The sequence below is a fragment of the Athene noctua genome, chromosome 4, assembly GCF_965140245.1.
Source record: "Athene noctua chromosome 4, bAthNoc1.hap1.1, whole genome shotgun sequence".
Lineage (NCBI taxonomy): Eukaryota > Metazoa > Chordata > Aves > Strigiformes > Strigidae > Athene > Athene noctua.
This window is the reverse complement of record NC_134040.1, coordinates 79,036,734-79,062,645: the sequence shown is the minus strand read 5'-3', so window position 1 is coordinate 79,062,645 and position 25,912 is coordinate 79,036,734. Positions and strand designations below refer to the sequence as shown.

The 25,912-nt window shown below is 39.0% G+C and overlaps 1 protein-coding gene across 4 annotated transcripts in view; it reads right to left on the bottom strand.

Annotated features, from left to right (window-relative positions):
- The window catches only part of TRAPPC11 (trafficking protein particle complex subunit 11), a 35,874-nt gene that overhangs the window by 3,853 nt on the left and 6,109 nt on the right, over positions 1-25,912 (bottom strand). For 3 of the 4 annotated variants that reach the window (XR_012633615.1, XR_012633616.1, XM_074905805.1), the window contains exons 5-29: positions 24,990-25,089; positions 24,162-24,235; positions 23,838-23,934; positions 23,260-23,393; positions 22,771-22,918; positions 21,123-21,216; positions 19,672-19,751; positions 19,489-19,567; positions 19,338-19,392; positions 17,790-17,935; positions 16,611-16,672; positions 16,378-16,510; positions 15,585-15,715; positions 14,922-15,077; positions 14,224-14,411; positions 13,406-13,554; positions 11,773-11,894; positions 10,989-11,108; positions 10,572-10,637; positions 10,316-10,472; positions 8,622-8,730; positions 7,850-7,941; positions 6,849-6,982; positions 2,972-3,139; positions 1,444-1,535 (exon numbers count right to left, since the gene is read on the bottom strand). Coding sequence is in view for 2 of the 4 variants with exons in the window: in XM_074905805.1 (XP_074761906.1) it covers positions 1,491-1,535; positions 2,972-3,139; positions 6,849-6,982; positions 7,850-7,941; positions 8,622-8,730; positions 10,316-10,472; positions 10,572-10,637; positions 10,989-11,108; positions 11,773-11,894; positions 13,406-13,554; positions 14,224-14,411; positions 14,922-15,077; positions 15,585-15,715; positions 16,378-16,510; positions 16,611-16,672; positions 17,790-17,935; positions 19,338-19,392; positions 19,489-19,567; positions 19,672-19,751; positions 21,123-21,216; positions 22,771-22,918; positions 23,260-23,393; positions 23,838-23,934; positions 24,162-24,235; positions 24,990-25,089 (2,839 nt within the window). In the remaining 2 variants the exon portion in view is untranslated. Of the gene's footprint in view, positions 1-572; positions 1,536-2,971; positions 3,140-6,848; positions 6,983-7,849; positions 7,942-8,621; positions 8,731-10,315; positions 10,473-10,571; positions 10,638-10,988; positions 11,109-11,772; positions 11,895-13,405; positions 13,555-14,223; positions 14,412-14,921; positions 15,078-15,584; positions 15,716-16,377; positions 16,511-16,610; positions 16,673-17,789; positions 17,936-19,337; positions 19,393-19,488; positions 19,568-19,671; positions 19,752-21,122; positions 21,217-22,770; positions 22,919-23,259; positions 23,394-23,837; positions 23,935-24,161; positions 24,236-24,989; positions 25,090-25,912 lie in introns of those variants that run through there. The other variant, XM_074905804.1, reaches the window with a different exon arrangement.

Here is a 25,912-nt window from a genome sequence, read left to right as displayed (position 1 = left end):
GTTTCAGGGGAGGAAAAAAGGCACCCCAGTTCTCCACTGAACACTTACACCACTTGCATCAACATGTCTTTTAAGAAGCAGGAGCAGAGGTGCCAGAGTTGCTGTAATCTGAGTGGCTACTTAGAAGAAGGAAAAAAAATAATCTGGAAGTGAAATACATTTTCCACTTTAAAAAAAAAAAAAAAGAGATAAGACACTTATTCCATGACTGCCACCTTAGTTCATGATATTTAGGCAAAGAATAAGGAAGGTTTCATTTGTTCTTCCCGGCATGGTTTGTCAGCCGTCATCTCTTCCCCTACTATACACTGAACAAATTTCATAATATGACTATATCTGCACTCCATGGAAAAGCTGTATATACTCATGCATATTTTTTCAGGACTGCCATTTAGCCTACAGTCCTTTCACTGGTAAGGAATGTTTACATGCTTCTCTAATGCTTCTCTCCAAGTATTATAGCTGTTATTTTGGACTTCAGTGCCATAATGAACCTATCAGCCTGCAGGACAGACCAGAGTAATGAAACAACAGCTGTGAAAACAATGCAGTTAAGGACACAGTTTCAGAAGTACTCTGTTACAAGCTGTTTATTAGAACTTAACTTTAACAATAAAACAGGTATTTCCCAAACAATCAAAATGCAGTTATTCAGAAAGTTAAACAACTGAGGTTTTCACAATGCATTTTTATATATACAGGGTTTACTGTATTTTAAACGCCAGTTCATCCAGAGCTGTACAACAGTAGGATGTCCATTCCTTAACTTCACACAGCAGGAGACTACCAAGACATATCTTTAATCTGGAAGCTGTGTGTGTAAAAGTAATTCAAAACCATGTATCAGCTTCAGGTTGAATAATCCAACTGCAATGAATTAATCTCTCTGTTCATTAGGCTAGATGCTGAATTCAAATTTGGATGTATGGCTTACATAGGAGAAATAGTGCCTTTTAGATTTATGCTTTTAAAGAACTAGTAAACCACTCAATTCCAACAGTACAGCATTACCATTTGTAGTTTACTGTGCTACTGCACACCCTGTTCTGCCCTCAATGCAAGTGGCATAGAACAAACTTCTGTAAATGATAGTAATTTTCAATGCTTTAAATCTTGGTTAAGTACAACCTTTGTACTTCAGCTTACTGTTAATTAAGAAAATTTTGGTTTTGGTCACATGAATTAGCATTTCTTCACTTAAATACTCAAAACATTTATATGCCTTAATAATACTTTTAAGAGTTTGACATTCAAAGTTAACTTCAAAAGAATGTTCCTGTTAAATAAAGCACCAAGTTTTCCCCATACGTTTATTCCTTAAAGAAAGTCTGTGAAAGACTAAGGTTTTCTAAAACATTAGTTTGCTGAGAGTTGTAATTGAAAAATAAAATTTAATTCTTATGGTTTGATCAAAGCCATGTTTCCAAAGTGAGCTTTACATACTCTGTGCAACATCCCATTTTCTTTAAGTGCAGAGGTACAGGTCTCAGTTATTCAGGTGCAATCGAGTTACCATCTGCTTGACGACCCTGAGGCTTTAAGAAAATAAAGACAGAGAATTAAAAAACCCCCAAAACACCACCTCACACACATAAAAGACTAAGGCTGTTATAAACCTCACTTTGCAATACATTGTGTTGATCAAAGTAGCTCTGGTACACAAGCGTAACGTTAAGCTTATCTTTATTCCTAATGGTTTCCAATAGTAGCACACACACAGGACATCTAACTGAAGTTTCAGTTTGGCCCAGTGAGCACTTGGTAGAGGCCCCAGCTCCTTACCTGCCCAATTAAATGCCAAGGGCAACTCTGTACACATTTGGACAGCCTAACACAAGGCCTGGCTGATCAGAGTTCCAAGTACTACTGCAGTATGAAAAGTTGATAAGTATCAATGCATAAAACAGGAATGAGACTGACAGTTTCTGGGAGAAATTTTAAGCAGAATCACTAGATGTGGAAGAGAGCAAGAAGGAAGTTTTAAAGAAAGGCATCCTTACAATAAGGTTTTTTGAGGTCCTGACAACTCCAAAGCAAAAGCAAAGAACTCTGAAGCCTGAGAGATTCCACAGGAGCATTTAGAATACCATGCTTTTGAGGAAAAAAGCCTTTTGTACTGACTTAGGAGAACATCTTGACAAGCAATCTAGAAGAGCCACTGATTGACAACATATGCAAAAAGTAAATTCTGCCTATCTCTTTTGGCTAAAACAAAAATTGAGAGAATGCCAGGCCTGTTTCCTGGAAACAGGATTACAGATGTCTGAACAAGTCTATTTCAAGTCATATAAACAAACTCTTCAGGGTTCTTGCTTGCTAAGAGTCTGACTAAAAAGTGAACACAATATGTTGGAGACAGCAGCAGTGGAATGAGAAAGCATTGTTTTGGGCAACTGGATTGAAATGATTCTTAAAAAGTCAAAAGGGGCCTGTGATGTATTTTTCACTACATGATTGAATTGTTTTGAGTCATACCTACTGAAAAAATATCTGGACTGATCAATTCACTAAAAGGATGTGGCTTTAGAATTTCTTTAGGGAGGTGTGGGATGCTACAGTGTTTCTGAACATAGTTATATGGGTTGCTCAAACACTTCTTTTCAAAAGTGCTACAAATTATGGTATAAAGTCTTTAATTACATTTAGCTCACTCCCTTGTGGTCAAAATACAGATAACTTTAAAACTCAATTTACAGAGTAAAGACATGGAGTAAAAGGGACAGGCTAAGCACATTCAGCTAATTTGTCTATTGGTAACTAAATACCTGTTGCACTTAAACAATTTCTTAAGGATTTTGACAACACCAGTGCACAACCCAAGATTTTTCAAAGCAAGTTAACTCTGTTACAAGATGGCCATTTGAGTCCACTTAGAAACACTCAGGTTTGAATAGAGCTGCAGTGGTAGACCCTAGAAACTGAGCAGCCCCACAGGGAACCTTTAAACACTAGGCCCTTCCCACAGTCTTACCTTTACAAAAATGTGTGTCGGTATGAATCGTCTGAGCAACTCAATAGTGAAGTTTGGGAATCGCAGCAAGTTAACATGAAGAGATGGTAACTGCTGATATCCAGCCATCAGAGGATAGAAGTTATACAACATTTCCTGCTGTGTGCCAGGAAGAATTCTTAATCGGACCTTAAAGAATATAAAAAAGCCACAAATACAGTTAAGTTCTGTGACCAAACGTAGTCCTCTGTTTACTTTCCATTTATACACTGTTTACTTTCTGAAGTTGGAAAGAATGCAACTAATTGAACTGGCTAATTGAAGGCTTGGGAACTCAGGTCATGTTTTCATCAGTCCCTCAAGTGGAAGGGAAAACCACTGAAAGAGGGTGAAAAACACATCTGATTAACATGTGGCTCAGAGACTGGTGCCACCATCAGAATTTTGGGTTCTTTGACCATGGCAAGGTTTATAAGGCACCTGGTCTGCTGGCAACAAATGGGACAGGTGGGATGCAGCTGTCCCAGAGGGGGAAAAGGATTCTGGGGCAGGAGTTAGCAGGGCTTATTGACAGGGCTTTAAACTAGATATGAGGAGGGATGGGGAGAGAACTGGGCATGTTAGGAACAACCTCAAGGGAACCATGTCAAGGCTTGAAGGATGGTGGACTGGTGAGAGCTCTCCCTCTGCCACTTCATTTGAGAGAAGGGAAAGATGTTTAGGAACTGTGGAAGCACCTGAGAAGGGTCTGGTAGGGGATGGGGCCCACGCTCACAAAAAGGTGTTGGGATTCACTAGCTCACCTCAGGTGCATCTATACCAATGCACGCAGTATGAGCAACGGGGGGAGCTTGAGGCCATGATGCAGCATGAGAACTATGACATAGCAGCTATAACAGAAACGTGGTGGGATGCCTCACACGACTGGAGTGCTGCAATAGATGCTACAAACTCTTCAGGAGGGACAGACAGGGAAGGAGAGGTGGTGGAGTGGCCCTGTATGTAAGAGAATGCTATGACAGCTCAGAAAAGTATAGTGATAGCAGGGTTGAGAGTGTTCGGACCAATAAAGGGTCCAATTTAAGGACCAATAAAGCAGATCTTGCTATGGGAGTCTGCTTTAGATCCCCCAACCAAACCAGTGAGGTGGATGAAGCTTTCTATAAACAGTTGGGAGAAATCTCGTGGTCACTTGCTGTTGTTCTTGTGGGGGACTTAAATCTCCTTGATATCCGCTGGGAACACAACACAGCAGAGAGGGAAAAATCCAGGACATTCCTGGAATGTGCGAAGGATAACTTCCTCACACAGCTGGTGAGTGAACCGACCAGGGAAGGTGCCCTCCTGGACCTGCTCCTTGTGAACAGGGAAGAGCTTGTGGGGGAAGTAAAGGCTGGAGGCCGTCTAGGGTGCAGTGATCATTAGATGATTGAATTTTCGATCCTTCAAGAAACAAAGAGAGAGGTTAGTAAAACTGCCACCTTAGACTTCCACAGGGCTAACTCTGACCTGTTCAAAAGACTGATTACCAAAATCCCTTGGGAGGCTGCCTTGAAGGAAATGGGAGTCCAGGAAGGCTGGACATACTTCAAGAGAGAAGTCTTGAAGGCACAGGAGCAGGCTGTTCCCGTGTGCCAGAAAACAAGCAGGCGGGGAAGGAGACCGGCCTGGCTAAACAGGGACCTTTGGCTGGATCTCAAGAACGAAAGGAGAATCTATTGCCTTTGGAAGAGGGGGCAGGTCTCTCATGAAGACTATGAAGATGTAGTGAAGCTGTGCAGGGAGAACATTAGGAGAGGCAAAGCGCAGCTAGAGCTCAACTTGGTCACAGCTGTTAAGGATAACAAAAAATGTTTCTATGAATTCATTAACAGCAAAAGGAGGATTAGAGAAAATCTCCCTCCCTTACTGGATGCAGAAGGAAACATGGTAACTAAGGATGAGGAAAAGGCTGAGGTGCTCAACGCCTCTTTGCCTCAGTCTTTAGCAGTGGAACTGGCTGTTCCCTGGACACCCAGCCTCAGGAGCTGGGAGATGGGGAGGGGAAGCAGACTGAGGGCAGCACAGTTGAAGAGGAGGTGGTCAGAGACCTGCTGCACCACTTGGATGCACACAAGTCTGTGGGACCGGATGGGTTACACCCAAGGGTGCTGAGGGAGATGGCAGATGTGCTCGCCAATCCGCTGTCCATGATTCACCTGAAGTCATGGCTAACTGGGGAGGCCCCATTGTGCTGGAGGGTGGCAAACATGAAACCCATCTACAAGAAAAGATGATCCAGGAAACTATAGACCTGTCAGTCTGACCTCAGTGCCAGGGAAGGTCATGGAGCAGGTCATCTCGGGTGCCATTAAAAAACATATAACGGACAACCAGGGGATCAGGCCCAGTCAGCATGGGTTTATGAAAGGCAGGTCCTGCCTAACAAACCTGATCTCCTTCTACAACAAGGCAACCTGCTTACTGGATGAGGGAAAGGCTGTGGATGTTGTTTACCTTGACTTTAGCAAGGCCTTTTACATCGTTTCCCACAGTGTTCTCCTGGCTGCTCATGGATTGGATGGGCCCACACTTTGCTGGGTAAAAAACTGGCTGGACAGCTGGGCCCAAAGAGTTGCAGGGAACAGAGTTAAACCCATCTAGCAGCCGGTCACAAGTGGTGTCCCCCAGGGCTTGGTTTCGGGGCCACTCCTGTTTAACATCTTTATTGATGATCTAGACGAGGGGATCAAGTGCCCCCTCAGTCAGTTTGCAGATGACACCCAGTTGGGTGGGAGTGTTGATCTGCTCGAGGGCAGGGAGGCTGCAGAGAGACCTGGACAGGCTGGAGCCATGGGCTGAGCCCAACTGGGGGAGTTTCACTGAGGGCAAATGCCGGGGGCTGCCCTTGGGCCACAAAAACCCCCAGCAGCGCTACAGGCTTGGGGAGGAGTGGCTGGAGAGCTGTCAGTCAGAGAGGGACCTGGGGGTGCTGATTGACAGCCGGCTGAACAGGAGCCAGCAGTGTGCCCAGGGGGCCAAGAAGGCCAATGGCATCCTGGCTTGTGTCAGCAATAGCGTGGCCAGCAGGGACAGGGAAGGGATCTGAGCCCTGTACTCGGCACTGGTGAGGCCGCCCCTCGATTCCTGTGTTCAGTTTTGGGCCCCTCACCCCAAAAAGGACATTGAATGACTCGAGCGTGTCCAGAGAAGGGCAACGGACTGGTGCAGGGTCTGGAGCACAGGTCGTACGGGGAGCAGCTGAGGGAACTGGGGGGGTTTAGTCTGGAGAAGAGGAGGCTGAGGGGAGACCTCATCCTCTCTACAGCTGCCTGAGAGGAGGTTGCAGAGGGATGGGGATGAGTCTCTTTAACCAAACAGTAAGCGACAGGACAAGATGTAACGGCCTCAAATTGCACCAGGGAAGGTTTAGACTGGATGTTAGGAAGCATTTCTTTACAGAACGGGTTGTTAGGTGTTGGAATGGGCTGCCCAGGGAGGTGGTGGAGTCCTCATCCCTGGAGGTGTTCAAGAGTCAGGTTGACATAGTGCTGAGGGATCTGGTGTAGTTGGGAACTGTCAGTGTTAGGTTAATGGTTGGACTGGATGATCTTCAAGATCTTTTCCAACCTAGACAATTCTGTGATTCTGTGATACTTTGCTATTCTAGTTAAACTATTTCTTCTACACTGAAACACCATGTTACCCCTAAACAGTATGACAAACAGCTCCTAGTCAGGCTTCCATTTAGCCCTTCCTTGAATGGAGCCTGAATCCATGTGTTCTTCCAGACAGATTTTAACATACTTTAAACATCTAAAAAACAATGAGTTTGTCCTCTCTGCACATCTAAGTCTAATCAATGTATTATTCCCTACCAGATAAGCCAGCAGGATCAGTAGATGTGAGAATTTTTTACCTGTTTAAGGCCAGAGAACATGAAGGCATCACTGGGTTCCATTGACACCTCCACATCCTGGACTAAGGTGGTCTTATTTTCCAGGTGATATCTGACAGGTAGGGATTCTCGAACTCGACCAAATGACGGCAGATCTTTAGGAAAAAAAACTAATCTCAAATACAGAATACATTTTAAAGTTCCATCTCAAAGTCTATCGCAAAGAGCAGTGAAAAGTTTGAAGATACAATAACTAGACATCTGAAGCCTTTCTGACAAGTTTTTTCAGAGAAAGATTGAAGAAATTTATTACAACTTTTCAGTTACACTTCTTCAACATCTAGGTACAAAACCTAACTGCTAACACTGCCCAGGAATGCTAGTTAGGAAATCACTTTGGTTGCTGCTGAGCATTTTCAGCTTACCAAAATCTTGTCAGATACTGTCAGGAAGCTCCTTCAGAATGTAACAGGAAAAGATGGTGGAAGAGTCTCAGTACAAATGAACATGAACGGAGGAAAGCACAGGAGTTCTGTGCGTTCAGCGAGCTCTCCACTCCCCCTCTGCTCTTGTGCAGGTGAAGTGCCAGAAGGGAAACAGTTCACCTGCCCGCAAGCAGCTCCAATTCTTCAGGCTGTTTCTTTCCTAAGATGCAGCCAAGTCATGGGCGGATGGAACAATTCTTGCCATAGGTGTCTAGAGAAACCTACTGGGAATGTAACATCAGCAGAAATAACTCTGGTCTCTGTGCTGCCACGTAACACAGGTTGATCTATTGACAGCTTTTAAGAGAATGCATTAATGTAACTACCTTCCAGTCTTCCCTCGAGTTGAAGAGGGTAAAGAGGGACAAGACTCGAGGCAGTCTAAGTGATTATGCATTTCACTAGCTCCATAATATCCAGCACCAGTTTGCTGTCTTTTGCTATGGTAAATGCAAGCTCTGGATGCTGTAAAACTTTGGCAGTCCTAAAAAACCAAAAACTTTAACAGGGACATATATGTTGCCAAATTAATATTACCTGCATTAACATGGAGAGGAATGCTTTCTACAATCACATGTGGTAGAGTGATGACTGTATTAACAACAGGTACACTTTCCACAGGTGAACTTCTGCAGGAAAAAGTAAAACACAGATCACGTGGAAAGTTAAACAACAAAGTATCAAGTGAGTACATCAAAAAAACATCACTTATGTGACTTAACTAAAATTATAGTCATTTCAGTCATGGAAAGAAATCCTAAATCCTTACATTGGATTGTTTGAAGTGAGCAAAAGAAGTGCTGTGGAGATAAAATAGCAAAGACGAGTGAGAACACTAAACAGCTCTAAAACTAAATAAAAGCAAACTAGAAGAAAGATATATCTCAACATTTGTCTTGAAAACAGTTTGTTTTCCCATTTAAAAAGTTTGTTTGTTTCCATCACAAAACTATTCCTTTGACTTGACTTCTCAAGTGAAGTATTTCATGACTGAAGAAAACAGGGAGTAGAAGGTGACAAAACAGCTCTCTAATTGACATCAGATCTTACAAAGACAGCTTCACAGAATGTTAAAACCATAGCCACATAATATTTATCTCTTAAGTGAGATATGTATTTACTGAAAAGTCTAACAAGCTAAGCAAGAATTAGTAAGGTCCAAAGTCTAGACAGTGCTTGCTACAGGAAGATGCAAAACTAAAAAAAGCCAACACCCCCTCACAGTCCCCCCAAAAAACCCCAACTCATCAACATCCCTAAAAACAAGTCAGCTTATCTCCTCTCCCCATCCAGGCCAAGAGATACTTACCTCTTCCAGGAAATGATATAACATCCAGTTGCCACTCCGCTAGCATTAGTAACTGGAGGACATCGAAGGCAAAAGCACTCACTGGCACTCTCACCTGTCTGTAAAACAACTATCAGCAAGATTTTGTTTAAAATCAAAGTGTAATCATTCCTGCAGAAGCCACCTAGTCTAAAAATCCAATATGACACTAACATAAGTGTTCAGGCAGAAAGGCCTTTGAAGTGCTCTGCAAACTATACAACAAAGATTGTGAAGCATCCTAGTATGTAAAAGGGTGACATATACAAGTATCTGGCAGTTTATTTTTTGAACAGCGTTATGAGATCTTTCACGTATACACAGAACAAGTCATTGCAGATTTAGAGTTCATGCACAAAAAAAAGCAAAATAATAGCAATTCAAATTCTACGCTTCTCCCACAGCAAATTCCAAGACACAAGCACAAATGTCTCTCATGTTTTAAAATGAAAATGAACACAGACATTTCTCTTCCACTCAAATGGATGACAAGTGGAGAAGAGAGGGAACACAAGAAAAATCTACTGGCTTTCAGTTTTCACTTTTTTTTCCCCCCACTTCCCTCTCACCCTCAATGAACTAAAAGTAGTGTCTTTTCATTTGGAGTGGGTTTTTTAAAAAGTACTCATAAGTGTTTCAATCATTCAAAATAATAATTAATATTTATTAAGTCTTACAAGGAAAAAAAATTAAATAAAAATCAACCCAAAGGCGGACAGCTGAACAGCTGCTATCTGAGGGGGTTCACGCCTCCTGGCAGTTAGCTCTTTAGGAGCATCAGCTAGAAGCCACAAAACACAAGGTGCCAGAGTTAAAGATGAAATCTCATAGTTTGAAGACAAAAGGACCTGGGAAATAATTGCTTTTTGCCAAGTAACCCTTGAATCTATAAAAGGAACTACAGTCTTGCAAGTTCTTTATTACATGGGTAGACAGCTGCCCCACAATCAGGCTGCAATCCAGACCACCTCGTTTTATTCCAAATTTTGATAGAATACACACATTTTCACATCTCTGACTCAGCAAATGCAGAGACAATGTCTTGTTGGAAGATTCTGGATCAGCTCTACTGCTAAGTACTCCATTTATATTGCTTTAAAGCTAACATACTGAACTCTTAAAGGCTGAAATCAGTTAAATGTAAAAAAAAAAATCTTACAGATAAGTTAAATTGTGTTAGCAGATGCTTATTTCTAACTGTTCTTTATAGCCTACCCTGACTAGCTTCACATTTTTCAGCTTCATGACTGCAATCATGCACATGGATCACTTTAGACTTTGGATGATGCCTCTATCACACGGTAAAGTGTTTGCATTCCAGAACGTGTATGTAGTCCATAAACACTGGAAATATTCAGTCTCTTTTCATATGGATATCTAAGAAGTTGCATATCAGAAGTACTGCTCCCTTACATCTGTTATATTCAGAGTTTTGGTTACCATCTATCATTCAAGTCCATTTACTTGATCCAGTGCAGAACTACATTTTGAAGCATACTGCTAACTTGTGTGAAGCACACTTGTCTACGTTGTGTTCTGGCAAGCAACTATATTATTAAGTAGCTTTCCTCTATTTGGAGTTTGATAAACAAATGCTGCTTAAAATGTTGCCCTTTTATTTCCAACTTATGCAGAAAGTATCCTCCTGATAGTGAGCATAATCTAAGAAAACTTACCGTTCTCCACATAAGATTCCAGTTGATCTACTGGGGTCATGGAAGCTGACAGCTGTAGCTGGCTGGTTACAACAGTGAGAGGCCACGGAGAGGCACTCAGGATGTCTGTCATCAGTAAAAATGGTTTATCTGCAAATACTCTGTCCAAGTGCTCAAACTGTCAAAAACAGACACAAGATCTGGCTGTTTCTAACTAAATGGAGTGCAACCATTGAAAGCGGTGCAATTTCAAAATATCAGCTTTTCAAACATGTACCTTTGTGGAGACAAATTTGACTGCAACATCAAAGGGAAATATTGTTTCTATGGTTACAGTTTCATCCTGTATAGGGATGGGAAGAAGAGGGAGAAAAAGTTATATTCAGTTTCAGAACTAGCTATTGATATCAAAGGCTACTAATGTAAAGTTAGTTTTAATCACTGTTTTAACAAAGTCCTCTTCAGAGCCATATGCATCTATAGTTATTTTTTAAGAACAAATATAGGAAGGTTTTCTTCTGATTATACTTATGAAGCTGCTCACCCTGAACTGGGCTACCATACTGCCGATTTGGCATTTTTTCTATCTAGTAGAAATGCTTCTAAGAGACTTAGAATTACAGCCTTTAGATTGAGAATATTCCTTGTATTTCATGAATGTATCTCCAATAATTGCTGCATCTTTACATCTTACCCGGTGGCACTTGCAGAGAATTTCTTTCCCCTCAACGACAGTGTTGATTAAGTAAGAAACGTAAACCAGAAACATTCTTGCACCGACTGTTCCACAACGAATGTATATTGGTTTTTCCAGCTGGAAAATAAAGGAGACAACATAAGCCAAGCCATACCTAAAATACACTAATTAGGCCTAAAGTTGTTCAAAATTTGTTAGTCATCTTACTCGGTCCAAGAGGGCAATAACAGAATGGATATTATTTTGATCATAAAGAATCTCCTCCGGTGCATGATCTTAATCATGCAGTGTATGATTTTAATCAAAGTAGCACAGCTCCAGTTGCTTTGCTACTGGTGATTGTCTGTTACTTAACAGTACAAGAAAAAAAGAGCCATTACTATGTAATATATGATACACCCAACTTCTAATTTACTAGTCACAGTTTCAGCTTGGTGCAACACCTGCATATGTGATGCTCTACCATGTTGAATCACACTTGCTGACTACTGTCTACTGTCCATTAGGTAGTTCATTTAAGTAACAGTTCAGACCAACCTCATCTTATTTATGTCAGCTGTATCACCAATCCCAGAACACACCTTATTCCCAAATTTAGTCTGAAATGGGATCTAGCTAAAGAAATAAACTGACAGTAAACAATAGGTAAAATATGCCAGAAGTATTTCATTTATTCGCTCAGATATCTTAAAACTAAATATAGTTCCTTTTTTGAGAATCTTGTATTAGCTGATCCCTGTTCTCTTAACTGTCACATAGGAAGAAGGTTTTAAGCCTCCACCTTTTGCCCTGGTTGCAAGTCTCCTACAGGGATATCAGGAAGCAGGGCAGGAAAGGAGTCATCACACGTGTCTGTTCCATGAAGAGTAACCTGAGTTTTCTGAGTCAGGTTGGCATCTTGGCCTAGGATTAAAAACAGTCTTTACATCTACCCAGGCTTACATCAATGAAGCATGAAAGCAATAACTAAAAATTCCAAGATACTCAAGGTATTAATGTTGTTCATTTGGTTGAGGGAAGCTTTCAAAAGTACCAGCAGAGGATAGATTTGACAAAACCTGACTTGGAGGGATCATATCCTGCAAGGTTTTTGTTTCATCTATTTAGGCCAGGAAAAAAAAAAAAAAAAAAAAAATCTCAAGAATCAGAAATCATATCTAGATGTTCCCTACCATATACAAAACCACAACATGATTACGTGATCAAAGTTTTTCTTGGTATTTTATACAAAGTAAAACACAAGTTTCACAATTCTGTGATTCTTTTGTTTTCAAGAGCATGGCTTAATGATTTTACATTTTTTAGAAAACTGTTCTTCCAAATCCATGTTGAAAAGACATTAAAAAAATTGAAATGTATAGATGTTAAATGATACCATTCTTCAGTCAGATGTTGACTAGAATAATGGCATTACTGCAATTATAGGCTATTTTCACAGCAAAACAAGCTACATCTTTCCAAAGGGTTGCAACTGGGAAAAAATATATCACCTTACCTACAAAAGAAATGTCACATGTCAATTGTTCTTTTAATGTAATCAGGAAGCCCACACTGACCTTGCATATCACATGTTAAGAGTCAAGATCAAGGGCAGGGGGAAGGGGGGAGGGAGAAATGAAGACTGACTATTAAACACTGCTTTAGGAGTCAAGCCCAAACATCTAATTAAATAAGCTTAAAGAACACTTCACTGACTTTAATGAACCATATAGGGAATGCGGTTCTATTTCAGAGTACACAGCACATATTGCATCCTATGTGCTAGTGACTTAGAAATTATTTTTACCCTCTAGGATAATTGCTACAAATAGGCATACCAACTATAACTTATTGAAAAAAGTGTCAGCAATAACTACATACTAGGACTATATAGCAATAACTAGGACTTAACCATGGATTTGCATTTTTTCCTTTTCAGTTGAAGGAATACTGTCTCAGTTCACCATCACTTCCTAAATTTCAAGTGCTTTAAAAACCAAACCACACTGTCCATGGTGGGGGAAAAAAACCAGGAGTGGGTGGGGGGGAGAAAACCCACAAAGACTATACTTAGAAAGCACTGTCTAATGCTTTCACCTCAGCAAGAAAAAGATCTACCTCTTGGGAAAAGAAAAAATTAGTTATAAGTGAGTAAATTAAATAAAAGGTTACGAAGGAATACAGAAAACTTCTATGTTTTCTTCCACACTTGTAAAGAGTTATCTTTTGAAAATACCCACATAAACACTGCTGACAAGCAGTGGTTAAGATAACCATAACTGAATGAGTCTGTAAGCTCTTGTTCTTACCACTAATATCTCATCATTCCCAACTTTCATTTTGGTTTGACTCTTAATTACTGCTTCTCTGCATTGCATTAAGAACAAGGAATCAATTAGGAGACTGTTAGATTAAAAGAAAATAACCCCAAATACCTGGCTTTAAACCTGCTGTAAGCTTAACATCTTTGGCCACTGTCTTCTCATGTGACTGAACTGTCACAATCAAACAATACATTTCATTAGTCAGGGCAGGAGGTTCATGACGGAGTTGAACAGAAATGTTTGGCACTCTAGAAATTATCCTTTAAGAGAAAAAACTTGGTTATCGTATGTTTTTTAAATAACAAGTTTTTAAGACTAGTTTAAAAGAGATTAAAATAGTCTACTGTTTAAGAGAGTTCTGACAACCGGTGACCTATTCAACTAGAAGACATGAGATTCCCGAAAAGCAACATGACGGGAAGAACTCTATAAAACCAATTTGGAACCCCACTAATAAGCATTAATGATTCAGATGTTCTGCCAGGAAAGAAAAAAAGCACCCTCACCAATCAGATTTAATTCTTTTGAATACATCTAACTTAGCATTAGCCTGTTCATTAATAATCATTTTCCAATGCAGTTTCTTAGACGTTCTTTGTTTGTGCGATGGCTTTTGTAAGGGAATAACACTACCGAGTCTGTAGAAAAACCTGGGAAACGTCTGCTGAGCGAAGCTTGGTGAAGGTGAGAACGAAAGCACAGCTGGTATACTCAGAGATTAATGCAAGCTTTTTCTGTACTTCTAGCTATCTGAAGCCTCAAAAGTTATGAAGAATTAAGATAGCATTTATCCTCAGTTAAGCAAAGATGTATTAAAAAAGCTCATATTAAAGAAGCCCCAACAAGTCTTTCTTCTTCAAGCACAGTGATCAGGACTTCACAGGAGGCTCACAATGATACATCATACGTATTTTTAAGCTTTTACTCACATAGTGCTTGCCTGAATAGTCAAACTGTCCCAGTGCACTTCATTATCTGGAAGCTTAGGTCTTCGCCTGAAGGAACGTGCTGCCTGCAATGTTTCTTGAGATGAAGCAGCATCTCCACCTCCTCCACGCCAGTTCAGAATCACACATCGGCCTGATTCACTTCCCAGGATCAAATCCACAGAGGTGATCTGACAGACACAAATTCAAACACATACCAATAACTGTATTCTTACAGGAGGTGATCTGAGGACATAGTTTTCCAACACACACATCTTTATTATGCCTGTATATCACCAAAAACTTCTGGCAGCTTTGCAGACTGAATACACCTCACTACTCCAGGATTTCGTTTAACAAAACAGTGGAAGGAAAAGTATCTATGCTCTCATGTGTGCAGGGTAGCATTCTGTAGTTTCCTACCATCCCATAGTGCTATAGCACTCCTTGCCATTACTGTTTTTTTAACATATTACACATATTTAAACAGACAAACAAACTTGAAGCAATACTTAAGTTTGTGATAATTTTTTGTTTTGGTATTGTCAATAAATTTACTCTAATTTTTGGTACTCAGTTTCAAGAATTCAAACATTTGGAACGGCAGTAGCATTAGTAACTGGTGCCAGATGAGAGACAACTTTGCAGTTTTGAGTTCTCTGTAAGCATGAGTAAGAAAGGTGCAAAACAAATTCACCAACCTCAATCTTCTTTCCTACATCTTCAGTTTTTGCAACAAATTTGAAAGTGAACTTCCTTGTTTTTCCAGGTACTAAGCACATTGTTCCTTGCGATGACTGTTCTAGAATATCACTTTTTTGATAGGCTTCTTCTACCACACAGTATTGGTTGTAATCCTACAGTGGAGAAGTGGAGAAAAGAGTTGATAAATCCAGACTTAAGACATCCTTAGAGAGTAATGGTAGTATAGCAAATATTAAGGCTGGATCAAACTATATGGGTTCTTGCTAATTTTCACACTACTGAAGTTAGACTTCTCAAGTTAATTACAATGCAATTCTTTGACACAAGGTATCTATTACATTAATGTAACTTTATGTAAGAACATCAAGAGAAATAAGACATTAAAATGATCCTTCTGAAACGTCAGAGAGCTTCATAGAAAAACAAAGATATGATAGACAAACTAATCAAACTGTATTTGGGAGTTTTATCACAGTATCAATATACTTGTCAAAAGTGATAGATAATGTAAAAAAACACCCCACCTTTTCAACTTATATATTAACATAATTTTTGGAAAAGAACTTTTGAATTTTTATGTTCAGAAACACTAATAAATATTATTCTATTCTTATCACCTGCTTCTGTCACTAGGTCATAGATAGATAGAACATAGTTACCTGGTTATTGAAACTGATGCAGAGCTTAGAAAACCTGATAGGATGAGGACAATCAGCTCTCAAGTATACATCAAACTGCACAGGAACATCAACATGAAAACTAGGAGCAAGAAATTTTGCTTTGCACTGCACTGGAATTAAAAAAAAACAAAAACAAAAACAAAAAACAAGAAAACCCCCACCAAGAAGCAAGTGTTAAACACAAATTACGACATTAAATTCCACTCTCTGAATAATTGTGGTAAGGATTGTTCTCTGTATACTCTTCACACTTTGGATGCATGTAAGTGGGACAAATTTGGCTACTAACACCGTCATAGAAAGCTGTGACACTTAATAATCCTGTACATTTAGACACACTTCTTCTGCAGGAAATGCTCACTCACATCCCCCTTTCTATGGGGAGTATTACTTTGCCCACATCTGCCCTCTCTCCTCAGAATCATAATTCAAAGCACTTCTGCCACACTGTTGTCTTTCAAAAAGCAAGGGTTTACTACTTCTACAATGTTTAAAGGCAGCCTCAGCTGGAAGTTCAGAGGTTTTTTGCCCCCTCAGACATGATGCTCAAAGGATTTAATCTTTAGTAATCCATACTGAGGATAAGAGATCACTGGCTTCTCTCACAATTTCTTATCTTACTAATTTAGATGAAGAACAAAGCAGTGATGAAATGAGAGCTTCAGTGTTGCTTGCTTAAAATACACATTTTATATTTTCTCCTAATTAGCTATTTTCAAGCTATAACTACATCAAAATTTATAATCTCATGTAAATTTACTTTCTTACTTACCAAATGGTATAAAATCTTGGACTTCTATTGTAAAAACATTACTGCCTGCCAAGGAAACACGGTCAGCCCACAATTTTTGTGATGCTTTCACAGCAGCAGTGTCACAATCGGGTTCAGGATCAGGGCTTTCATTCTGTATCCAGATAGAAGATCATAAATAACAATAAAAGAAGGTTACTAAACAATGACCACTCAAGATTATTTAAAAGGATTACAGGAATTCTGCCACTTACCATTAGAACTTTTATCAGATTTTTTTCTATTCGAGATTTCTGATCTTCTTTAAGAGTAGATGCTAGCAAACAGAACAAACAAAAATTGTAAGACAGAAACAAGTCTTTTTCTTTTTTATTTTAAGAATAAATCTTTCATTTAGATTGCATCTTTCAAAAGACAAGTTCTGGGGGAGAAAATTTCTAACATCCATCTACCAGTAATGAACAATTCATTAACTTTTCAGAACTTCTCCCATTTTGTTTTCTCTTATTTCCACTGGAACTAAGTAAAATATTTGAAACGGTTGTCTAACCAAGTATTTTCCAGTTAGACAAGAGTTTCACAATTTATTGGAGGAAAACCGCAAGAGAGTAACACCTACACCTTCTTGCTATTTATGTTTAAAAATTGAAGAAACAGTAGAAAAGTCTGGAACATTCAAAGTGCCAACCTCAAATAATATTAGAAATATTAACTAGAGAAAGTGGCAAGAAGAAAAAAGGACTAATTAAAATAAGCACTCTTCTCTTGAAGATGAAGAAAGGTGGGATTTTCTCGCTGGCTATGCTTTCATACAAAGCAGAGTAGCCTGGCTAGCTAAAAGAAGATGCAAACCCATTTTTACCATACCTACCCTAGTAGTGGTAAAGTAGTTAGCAATTTAGGGCACAAAAGGATTATTTCTGCAATGTAAGTAACAGATGTTATAAGAAGCAGAGTGCTTGCCACCCTATGTCACTCTTCCCTAAAAGATACCACGTGCATATTTCATCAGCAGAGTTCTAGAAAAAGTCTAAGAGAAGCACATTTGGGATTTTAAAGTCCAGAAAAATGGTGCTAGCCCTGTTACTTACTAGGAAAAATGTTCTTCCCCTTTAGGTATATTACAGTTCTTTCCTCAACCCAAAGCTTAGGAAGCTTCTGTTTCATTATTTGAACAGTCTCAAATGAAGCTCTGTGCCTCAGATATCCTGACACAGCCTATTTGAATGCAAGGAACTTTATAATAGAAGAGCAAGAAAATTCACCTCCCAGCATATGAGAGAAGGTAGTAAAAATTCAGTACAGGTATACAGTTATTTTGTAGTTAAACCATGTGACGTACTGTAAACGCTGTGTCTGACTGATTAGTCAGATTTTCAGATACATGTACTTAATTTCTCTGTATAGACTGAGTATTTTCCTTAAAAGAATACCTCTACCAAGTAGTTCTAAAGAGTACGTTATATAATCTTTTAGCTGGGCCATCAGATATGAACACTTGAGAGCTGTCGTCAATATGGAAGTGAGAAGAGTCCACCATCCTTCACTGCGATATTCACACATAACATAATCCAAGAGCCTGCAATACGGCAAAATTGAGAGAATAACAAGTTATACACACCCCAATATTTTTTAGAAGCTCACATTTATTTGGTATCATTAATACAAAATTCATCCTCACCAGTACAAATGCTAGTTTAAAATCTAATCTGCTGTTTACACATGGCAATGATTTACTGAAAACAGCATGAAATTATTGTAAAGAAACACATTTATCTCATGAATTTTCTATTTCAGGCCAATTTCTATTTCACAAGAGAACAACAGGAAAACTCACCCATCTTCGCATAAAGAACTAGCAAAACAGCAACTGGACAGAACACTCTTAATCCAGTATTGCATTAAAAATATGCTTTGAGTATGTGGTAAATTTTAAGAAAAACTAAACCAAAGCCCCACATAAAGTCCCTTTCCACACTGAAGAATTTTAATGTTCCTTATGCGAGGTGTTTCTTTTCCCTCCTACCTCCTATCCTCTGCTCCATTCAGAGGTTTTGAAGATTTACAAACAACACATGCAACAATCTTTATCAAGCAAAACTGCACACCTTAATGTTTTTAATACTGAGCAATGTTTACTATTACTAGAAAAGCAGAGAAGTGAATTTTTTTAAACACTTCACCGGGTCAAGACAAGGAAAAAAAAAAAATCTATCTAAACAAAAATAAAAAATGGTCATTCATATAAAAATTAGGCTTGGTACCAACTGATCTGCTTATCCTCTGCTCCATGTAGCTTCCAGTAACCTAGTAATAACAGTAAACACAGCCCTCCTACCTCAAACACGCTCCCTTTACAACATGTGATCTTTGAAATCTAATTAATGAAAACATTGTGGGACTCCTACTTAACATGACCTCTGTTTCCCCTTAAAAATACAGAAAAATTAAGCAGAAAAGATGGTAGCTGTACTTCAGCACTATGCATTCCTAGCTCTGTAGTAGTTTTCTGCTATTAATGACACCAATAAAAATAATTAGTTTTGCTAAATTGCTTATTATATAAGCAAAAATTAAATTCAGCTGCATTTTCGTGTTTTTTGAATTTTGTCACTACAAATTCTGTAATAAAATGTAACGATATTCTCATTGCAGTAGCAGGCAAGTTTCAGAAATCATTTCTGGAAGAAAGAGACAGACAGCACTCAATCAGTGAGCTAGAAATATTTGCCTAATAAGGCAAATCCCCACAACAGCTTACAGCAAGAAGTTTTTTTACTCTAATAACTGACTCATCGTATCTGTTTTGCTTTTTTTAATATAAGTGGACTTCACAGACTCCAAAGCTTATGCTTCAATCAAATCCAGGTACAAGAAAGGAGCATTTTAGATGAGCTTCCAAAATTATTTCATAGCAATAAAACATGGGGCCTTAGTGAGAAGATTAGCATGTAAAAGCAGCAGTCATGGATGATACTCACTTCAAAGCTTTGGCATAATCTTTAGCGTAGTAATATTCTTCTCCCATTTGAACCACTGATTAAAAAAAAAATAAAAGTGTTCCAGATCAATACCAAAAAGTATTTGCAAAATTAATTAAAAAAAAAAAAGCGTCTGGTTATCTATACTCACTCAAGTGACTTTTCATTCTTGGACATTTGTATTTCTTGAACTGCGCGACAGCATTACTCAACAAAGTGATTATTAGCTCCTAATAGATAAGACCATTACTGATATCATTATGTATGCAAACATTAGGATCATGTAGGAAAACAGTTGTTCTGTTTTGGTGGGTTTTTTTAGAATAAAACTTACTGAGTGAAGGACATTTTTCTCTTTCAACTGTAAGGATAAAATCCCCATCTTCTCCTTTTCAGGATCAGAAAGATCAAAGCCTGCATAAGACAATGAAAAATCCATGAAGTTGGAATTTTGTCCAGACCCAAAAGGGAGTTATTTATGTGGTTACACGCAATGCAAGCTCCAACCGAAGCACGTTCAAACTCCCAAACATTCTTTTACCTAGGAGACGGATGTATCGCTTTAAGAACTCATCCATCCTCCTAGAGGATGTTCTAGAGGAGTTCTAGAAGCGAAATTCTGGAAAAAATATCTTGCCTTTTGTTTAAAAGTAGGTGTCTGGAGCTACTCAAAAATAGCAAGCTACAGTAAGACGACCTAGTCTTTAGACTGCATCTATTAACATTTAAAGCACGTATGTTTAAGACAAATTTGTAGCTCTTTTCCTATCTGAGCTTAAGTAAGGTTTCAAGCTTATGTTCCTCTAGCAGTAGAGAACGCCAACATATGAAGAACTATACAGGACTTTAAAAGACTATAAACTCTTACTGGAACCAAAAAACCTGAATATATTAAACAAGTGAATTTTCATCTTTAACTATTTAACCTTGGCAGTAGATTCTAGGTAATTTTAAAACAGTAATATTTGAAGATAAAAGAGGTTAGACAGTACTGTATTTACAGTAAATGAAGTCCTTTAAAGAGGGCAGTGATAAAGTGGCAAATCCCAAAGGATATGCAGAGAATAAAGGAGACCAAATAGAGAGGAAGAAAGGGAAGTAAACCCACAGTCAACACTGAAGATCTCAGAACTGCAGGTATATTCATACATAGCTCAAAGCTGTATATTCAAAGTCTAAATTTCTGAGAAAACATCCTCCTTAATAGGAAAACCACAAATTCCTTTCTTAGACTAAAATCTAATTTAAGAGATCACATCCTCTCAATCTGTTTCAAAACCCAAAAAGCTTTTTTAAAAAAAAGAGAGGTTATGAGTTCCTGTCTACAGTTGACAAGATACAAATTCATCTTGCCATCCATAGTGTAACAGTCACATTTAGGTTCATCGTTATTTTTGCTGCATCGAGTTCTCCAACTTCTCTTCCCAGGAGTGCATTTCACTGCAGTCAAACGTTCCTGCAGCACACTGATTACAGGTAGCTGAGGCAACAATAGAAACAAAACAGCAGCAGCAGAGCTTCAGTATGGCCTACTTCTTTGCTGAAGACCTGATCCTGCATAAACCTGAGGTTCCTTTTTCTATTTGTTGTAGAGATCAAACACACTTTCTGCACTTCCAGTCGACATCTGTTCAAGTCATACCACCAACTATCAAGAGCGTGCTCCCAGCCCCGAGTCTGTCTCAGTGGAAAAGAGATTACATGCTGATGCCCATTAAGTCAGCTGGCAGCATCACCAGCTGAAGAAGTTTGTCCAAACTCCACAAATACAAGACAGAAACATACTTAATATTCCCTGCCGCCATGGTCTTTGCCCACAGAAGTCAAGCACTCCAGTCTGCGTTTCCAGGGGATCCGGATTGGGGTATATCACAGAGGACTGTAAATTCAGCAAATATATTAATAAAAAAGGGTTCATGTTTCATTTTAAAGCATTAAAAGCTATTTGATGCTCCAATACACATGCAAATAAAAGAAGAAATTTACTTTAAAACATATAACCTTTCTGGTCACCGGTATAAAAATAGTACTTCAGGAAACCCAAACATTTAAACACTTCTCATTCAGTCTGACATCCTGCTTCATACACCTTCATTTACCTCAAATACTGTTAAAGAATAACTGGATAATCCTTTTTTAAATTAGTTCCTAACAAGATGATCCAAGAACAACAAATAAATTGCATCAACAGGAATGTTTTTAAATAATGGGGACATGACAGTTGGAGAGTAGCTACATGTAATTAGCATGTATGATTAATCGACTACAGAGAACGATTCTCCATACAAGCCTTTCTGCCAGACAAGTGTCAGTCCCCCCAAAACAACACCAACCACCCACCACCCATACAGACTCTAATACTAATGGTTTTGCTTCTCTGCTTCCTGCAAGTCACCAGATACAGTGCATGTATAGAGAAATAGACCAGAAAAACAAAATAGGAAGTTTTCAAGTATCCACAGATGTAGAAAGTATACTATTTTTTTATAATTATCTTTTAAATGTCAGAACTAGTGTTGATTTTATTACAAACAACATATCTGTTCTGGAGTAAATTTTCCAATACAGAACTGGATTCAGAGCAGCCCAGAGAAGGACTTGAGGCTATTAGTGAATGGAAAACTGATGATGAGCCAGCAATTTGCACTCACAGCCTAGAAAGCCAACTGTATCCTGGGCTGCACCAAGAGAAGTGTAGCCAGCAGGTCAGGGGAGGTAATTCTCCCCCTCTAGTCCATTCTCATGAGACCCCACCTGCAGTGCTGTGTCCAGCTCTGGGGCCCCCAACATGCAAAGGGCACAGACCTGCTCAAGCAGGTCCAGAGGAGGCCACGAAGATGATCAGGGGGCTGGAGCATCTCCCCTGTGAAGACAGGCTGAGAGAGCTGGGGTTGTTCAGCCTGGAGAAGAGAAGGCTCTGGGGAGACCTTAGAGCAGCCTTCCAGTACTGAAAGGGGGCCTACAGGAAAGATGGGGAGGGTCTCTTTATCAGGGAGTGTAGTGATGGGATGAGGGGCAATGGTTTTAAACTAAAAGAGGGAAGATTTAGATTAGTTATAAGGAAGAAATTCTTTACTGTGAGGGTGGTGAGACAGTGGCACAGGTTGCCCAGAGAAGCTGTGGTGCCCCCTCCCTGCAGTGTTCAGGGCCAGGTTGGACGGGGCTTTGGGCAACCTGGGCTAGTGGAAGGTGTCCCTGCCCAAGGCAGGGGGGTTGGAACTAGATGATCTTTAAGGTCCCTTCCAACCCAAACCATTCTGTGATTTTATGATAACAAACACTTCTAACATTAGTAAGCATCATAAAAACACATATTCTTTCCTTGGATTTCATTTACAAATATTACCGATTATTCCACTACCATTTGAGACTAAAACATTAGCTATTTTACTGGCTGGTTACTTGCAAAGTATCTTCTCCCCTCCCAACTTACATCATGGTTACAAAGCATACTTGCTAGTTGTTTCCGTTCCTGTGCATAGTAGGCTGCCTGCTGGTAGTAGAAACCTGGATTCTGAGTTTGAATTGCTGTCAATCCCAGCTTAATTGCTTCATCAAACAAGTCACCAAAAGCCTGAAACCTATTTAAAAAATTTGTAACTGAGATTATGTACAGAACAACAATTTGAACTGAAAGGCACACTTCAGTTAAAAGTTCTCATTAGTCTTAAGACAAATTATACCTCTCTGAACTTTTGCATTAAAGTTCTATGGCTGCATTTGTGTCAGACCCTGTTCATTCCCAGAGAAAAGTGGTCGATAATCAATGCAAAACAGAGTAATAGCATACAGTTTTTATGATCTAGTGTACCTCCCTTAGATAAAGAGCTCAGAATTTGTATCTTGCCTAGACAAGCAAAACGGTGAACTCCACGAGGTTATATAAGAACTAAACCAGAAACATTACTAAGCAAAAGCATACTGTTTAGACATCCAGGCAGCATGCTCAAAAGCCAGTTCTGCACTTCCTATTTTTTTCTTGCACAAGTCAATATGCTTCCTGAATTGAGCAATTGCATCCAGTGGAGTATTATGCTGAAAACAGAGGCGACAGATCTACAAGAAATCAAAATAAGAGGAAAAAATAACTGTTAGGCTGCTAATGATTAGCTTTCAAAGAACCCCCAAAAATGCCACTCAAAAAAACCAAACTGATTTTATGTATTTCTGAAGAGGTCAAATTTAAGACAGAACTGCAAAGCCACTAGGAAAATCATTATTTTTGAAGCCTGCAGTCTGCAAATAGAACCTCCAACTCCAGAATTGTTGTAAATGGTGGGATATTTTTGTTTTACCTAAAAGCACCTAAAATATGGTTCTTAAAGAGTTCAGAAGTCTTCCCAAGTCTGAGTGTAATTGGTATTTCACTGATAGCTGTTTCTAATTCATCTCTTTAAAAGCAGTATAAAATGGACATTTAAACCTTTACACATTAAAGATGCATCAACTTTTTTTTTTTTTTTTTCCTTTTTTTAAGTAAAGGTTGTCAACACTTGTTACCTTGTAGTTTATAAATCCTGCCATGGTCTTTATTTCCAGCATGTTTGTTTCATGAGCCCTCAATTCATGCACAAGATTATAGGCAGTTCTGTAATTTCTAAGCAGAAATACTTGAATTAGAGTTAAATCATACAGGACAACACATTTTAAGAACAGGATTGCTACTAGCAGAAGACAGCCTTCTAATCAGAGTGTTCTTCCCAGAGAAGAACTCTCCCCTTACACACATGTTTAAATAATTTCACATTTGGGAAAATATTTATCATAGTCTATAGCTTAGCAGTGATTTGGGTAGATAAGGTGGGAGAAGATTACGAGTCTTACTTGAGAGCATTCTGCGTATCCTGTTTCAGCTCACTGAAGAACGCTATTTTGAACTGGTGTCTAACAAATAAAAGCTGCAAAACACAACCAGCGTCCATCATTCACAAACATCCAAACATACCTGTTACCTACAAATCAGATACAGGTGATAATTTCAGAGGTTTACATAATATAGCAGTTGACTTGAAAAACTGACTATGCAACTGTTTCCTAATAGTTCTCTCGGCCACCATGATGCAGCAGTGATCTTTCAGCAGATTTAATGCGTTCCAAGCCTTTTACTCTGGAACAGGCAAGAGGCTTTGTAACACCCCAAAACTTTCTACACCAGTAGTGTTGACTATTGGTTTGGAGCTCACTGCTTGGATCCGATCTTCCAAGAGACAGAAGCTGGCAATTGCAACAGAATGTTGTGTATCTGATATTTAACAACTTGAAAAGCAAAAGTTAAAAAGCCAAATCAAGTGCAACTTTTAAGTACAAAATGTCTAAGGGAAGCACTTCCCACAAATTGTCAGGATACTACATTCAAATAGGTTAAACCATATAGAGAAAACTTTTTTTTTTTGAGTCATAGAACTTCATTTTTGGGCTGCAGCTCTTCCTCTGAGAAATATCTGAGGAAGACAATAAACGTTAAGAACTAAACCAATCAAAATCAAAGTTTAAGTTGCAGAAAATCAAACCAGACTTACTTTCCATACCAAGAGAAGGCATCTCAAGTTAGAAGGGAGAGAATCAAAATGTTTAAGAACAACCAATCTTAATTTTCATGTTTTAACATACAATATGACTTACACAGTATTTAAAAAAATAGGGTAACATTACCTGATGAGTGGTTTTGTTCAAGAACTCCTTATGAGATTTAACTCTTCGTATTTCTGTATAATAGTAAGTCTGCGCATGCTCGTAGAAAGCATTTTCCAACCTGGAAACAAGGAAGTCGCTTGTAAATTTCACTAAGTTTCTCCCACATGCAAAGAAATTCTGAAGTTTTTCAGAATAAGTTACTTTTAATCATGCTTATTTTAGGGTTGGCAAAATAGCTTGAGGTGTTACCAAATTCTTCTGTATGTTACCCCCCCTGAGTAAGTCTGCAGACAAAACCCCTTCAAACAAGATCTCATACAGGGGTAGCAAGAAGTAGAACAAGTAGGCTCAATAGCTTTACATATTGATTTCTCATACAACAATCTCTAGTATTTAACATTTAAAAAAATCTAAGGATAAGCTGTTCAGATTTTGCAAGGCAACAGAAATTGGAGAGATGCCTCAGTCAACGCAAGCAAACATTGCTGAGGCTCCTGGGATCCGTCTGAACAGGTCAAGATCTTATTTGTTGGACTGTGGGGGGAGGAGTGGGAAGGGAAAAAATAACAATAAAATTATGAGGGCACAGACCAGGTTTCATCATTCTGTCCAAACATCAACAGCTACCAGCGCTCAGAGTAACAGCTGAACTTGTGTTTGCAAGACAAACAGCCCAATGGCAAATCACAGGGTGAGAAGAGAAAGACCAAGAGGCCCAGAACACTGAATACAGTATGAGGTGGAGGGGGAGCGAAGAAGCATATGTTCTATGATCAAATTATAAGTAGTAAAATCAACTATAGCAAGACCAGAATCCAGAAGAGGAATACATTCAATAGCACTGACACACACCGGAAATAAAGGATGAAGTACCAGTTCTGTGATTTGGCCAAGAAGAAATATTTGACCAAGGCAGATCATAACTTCTGTTCTGCTTGCCT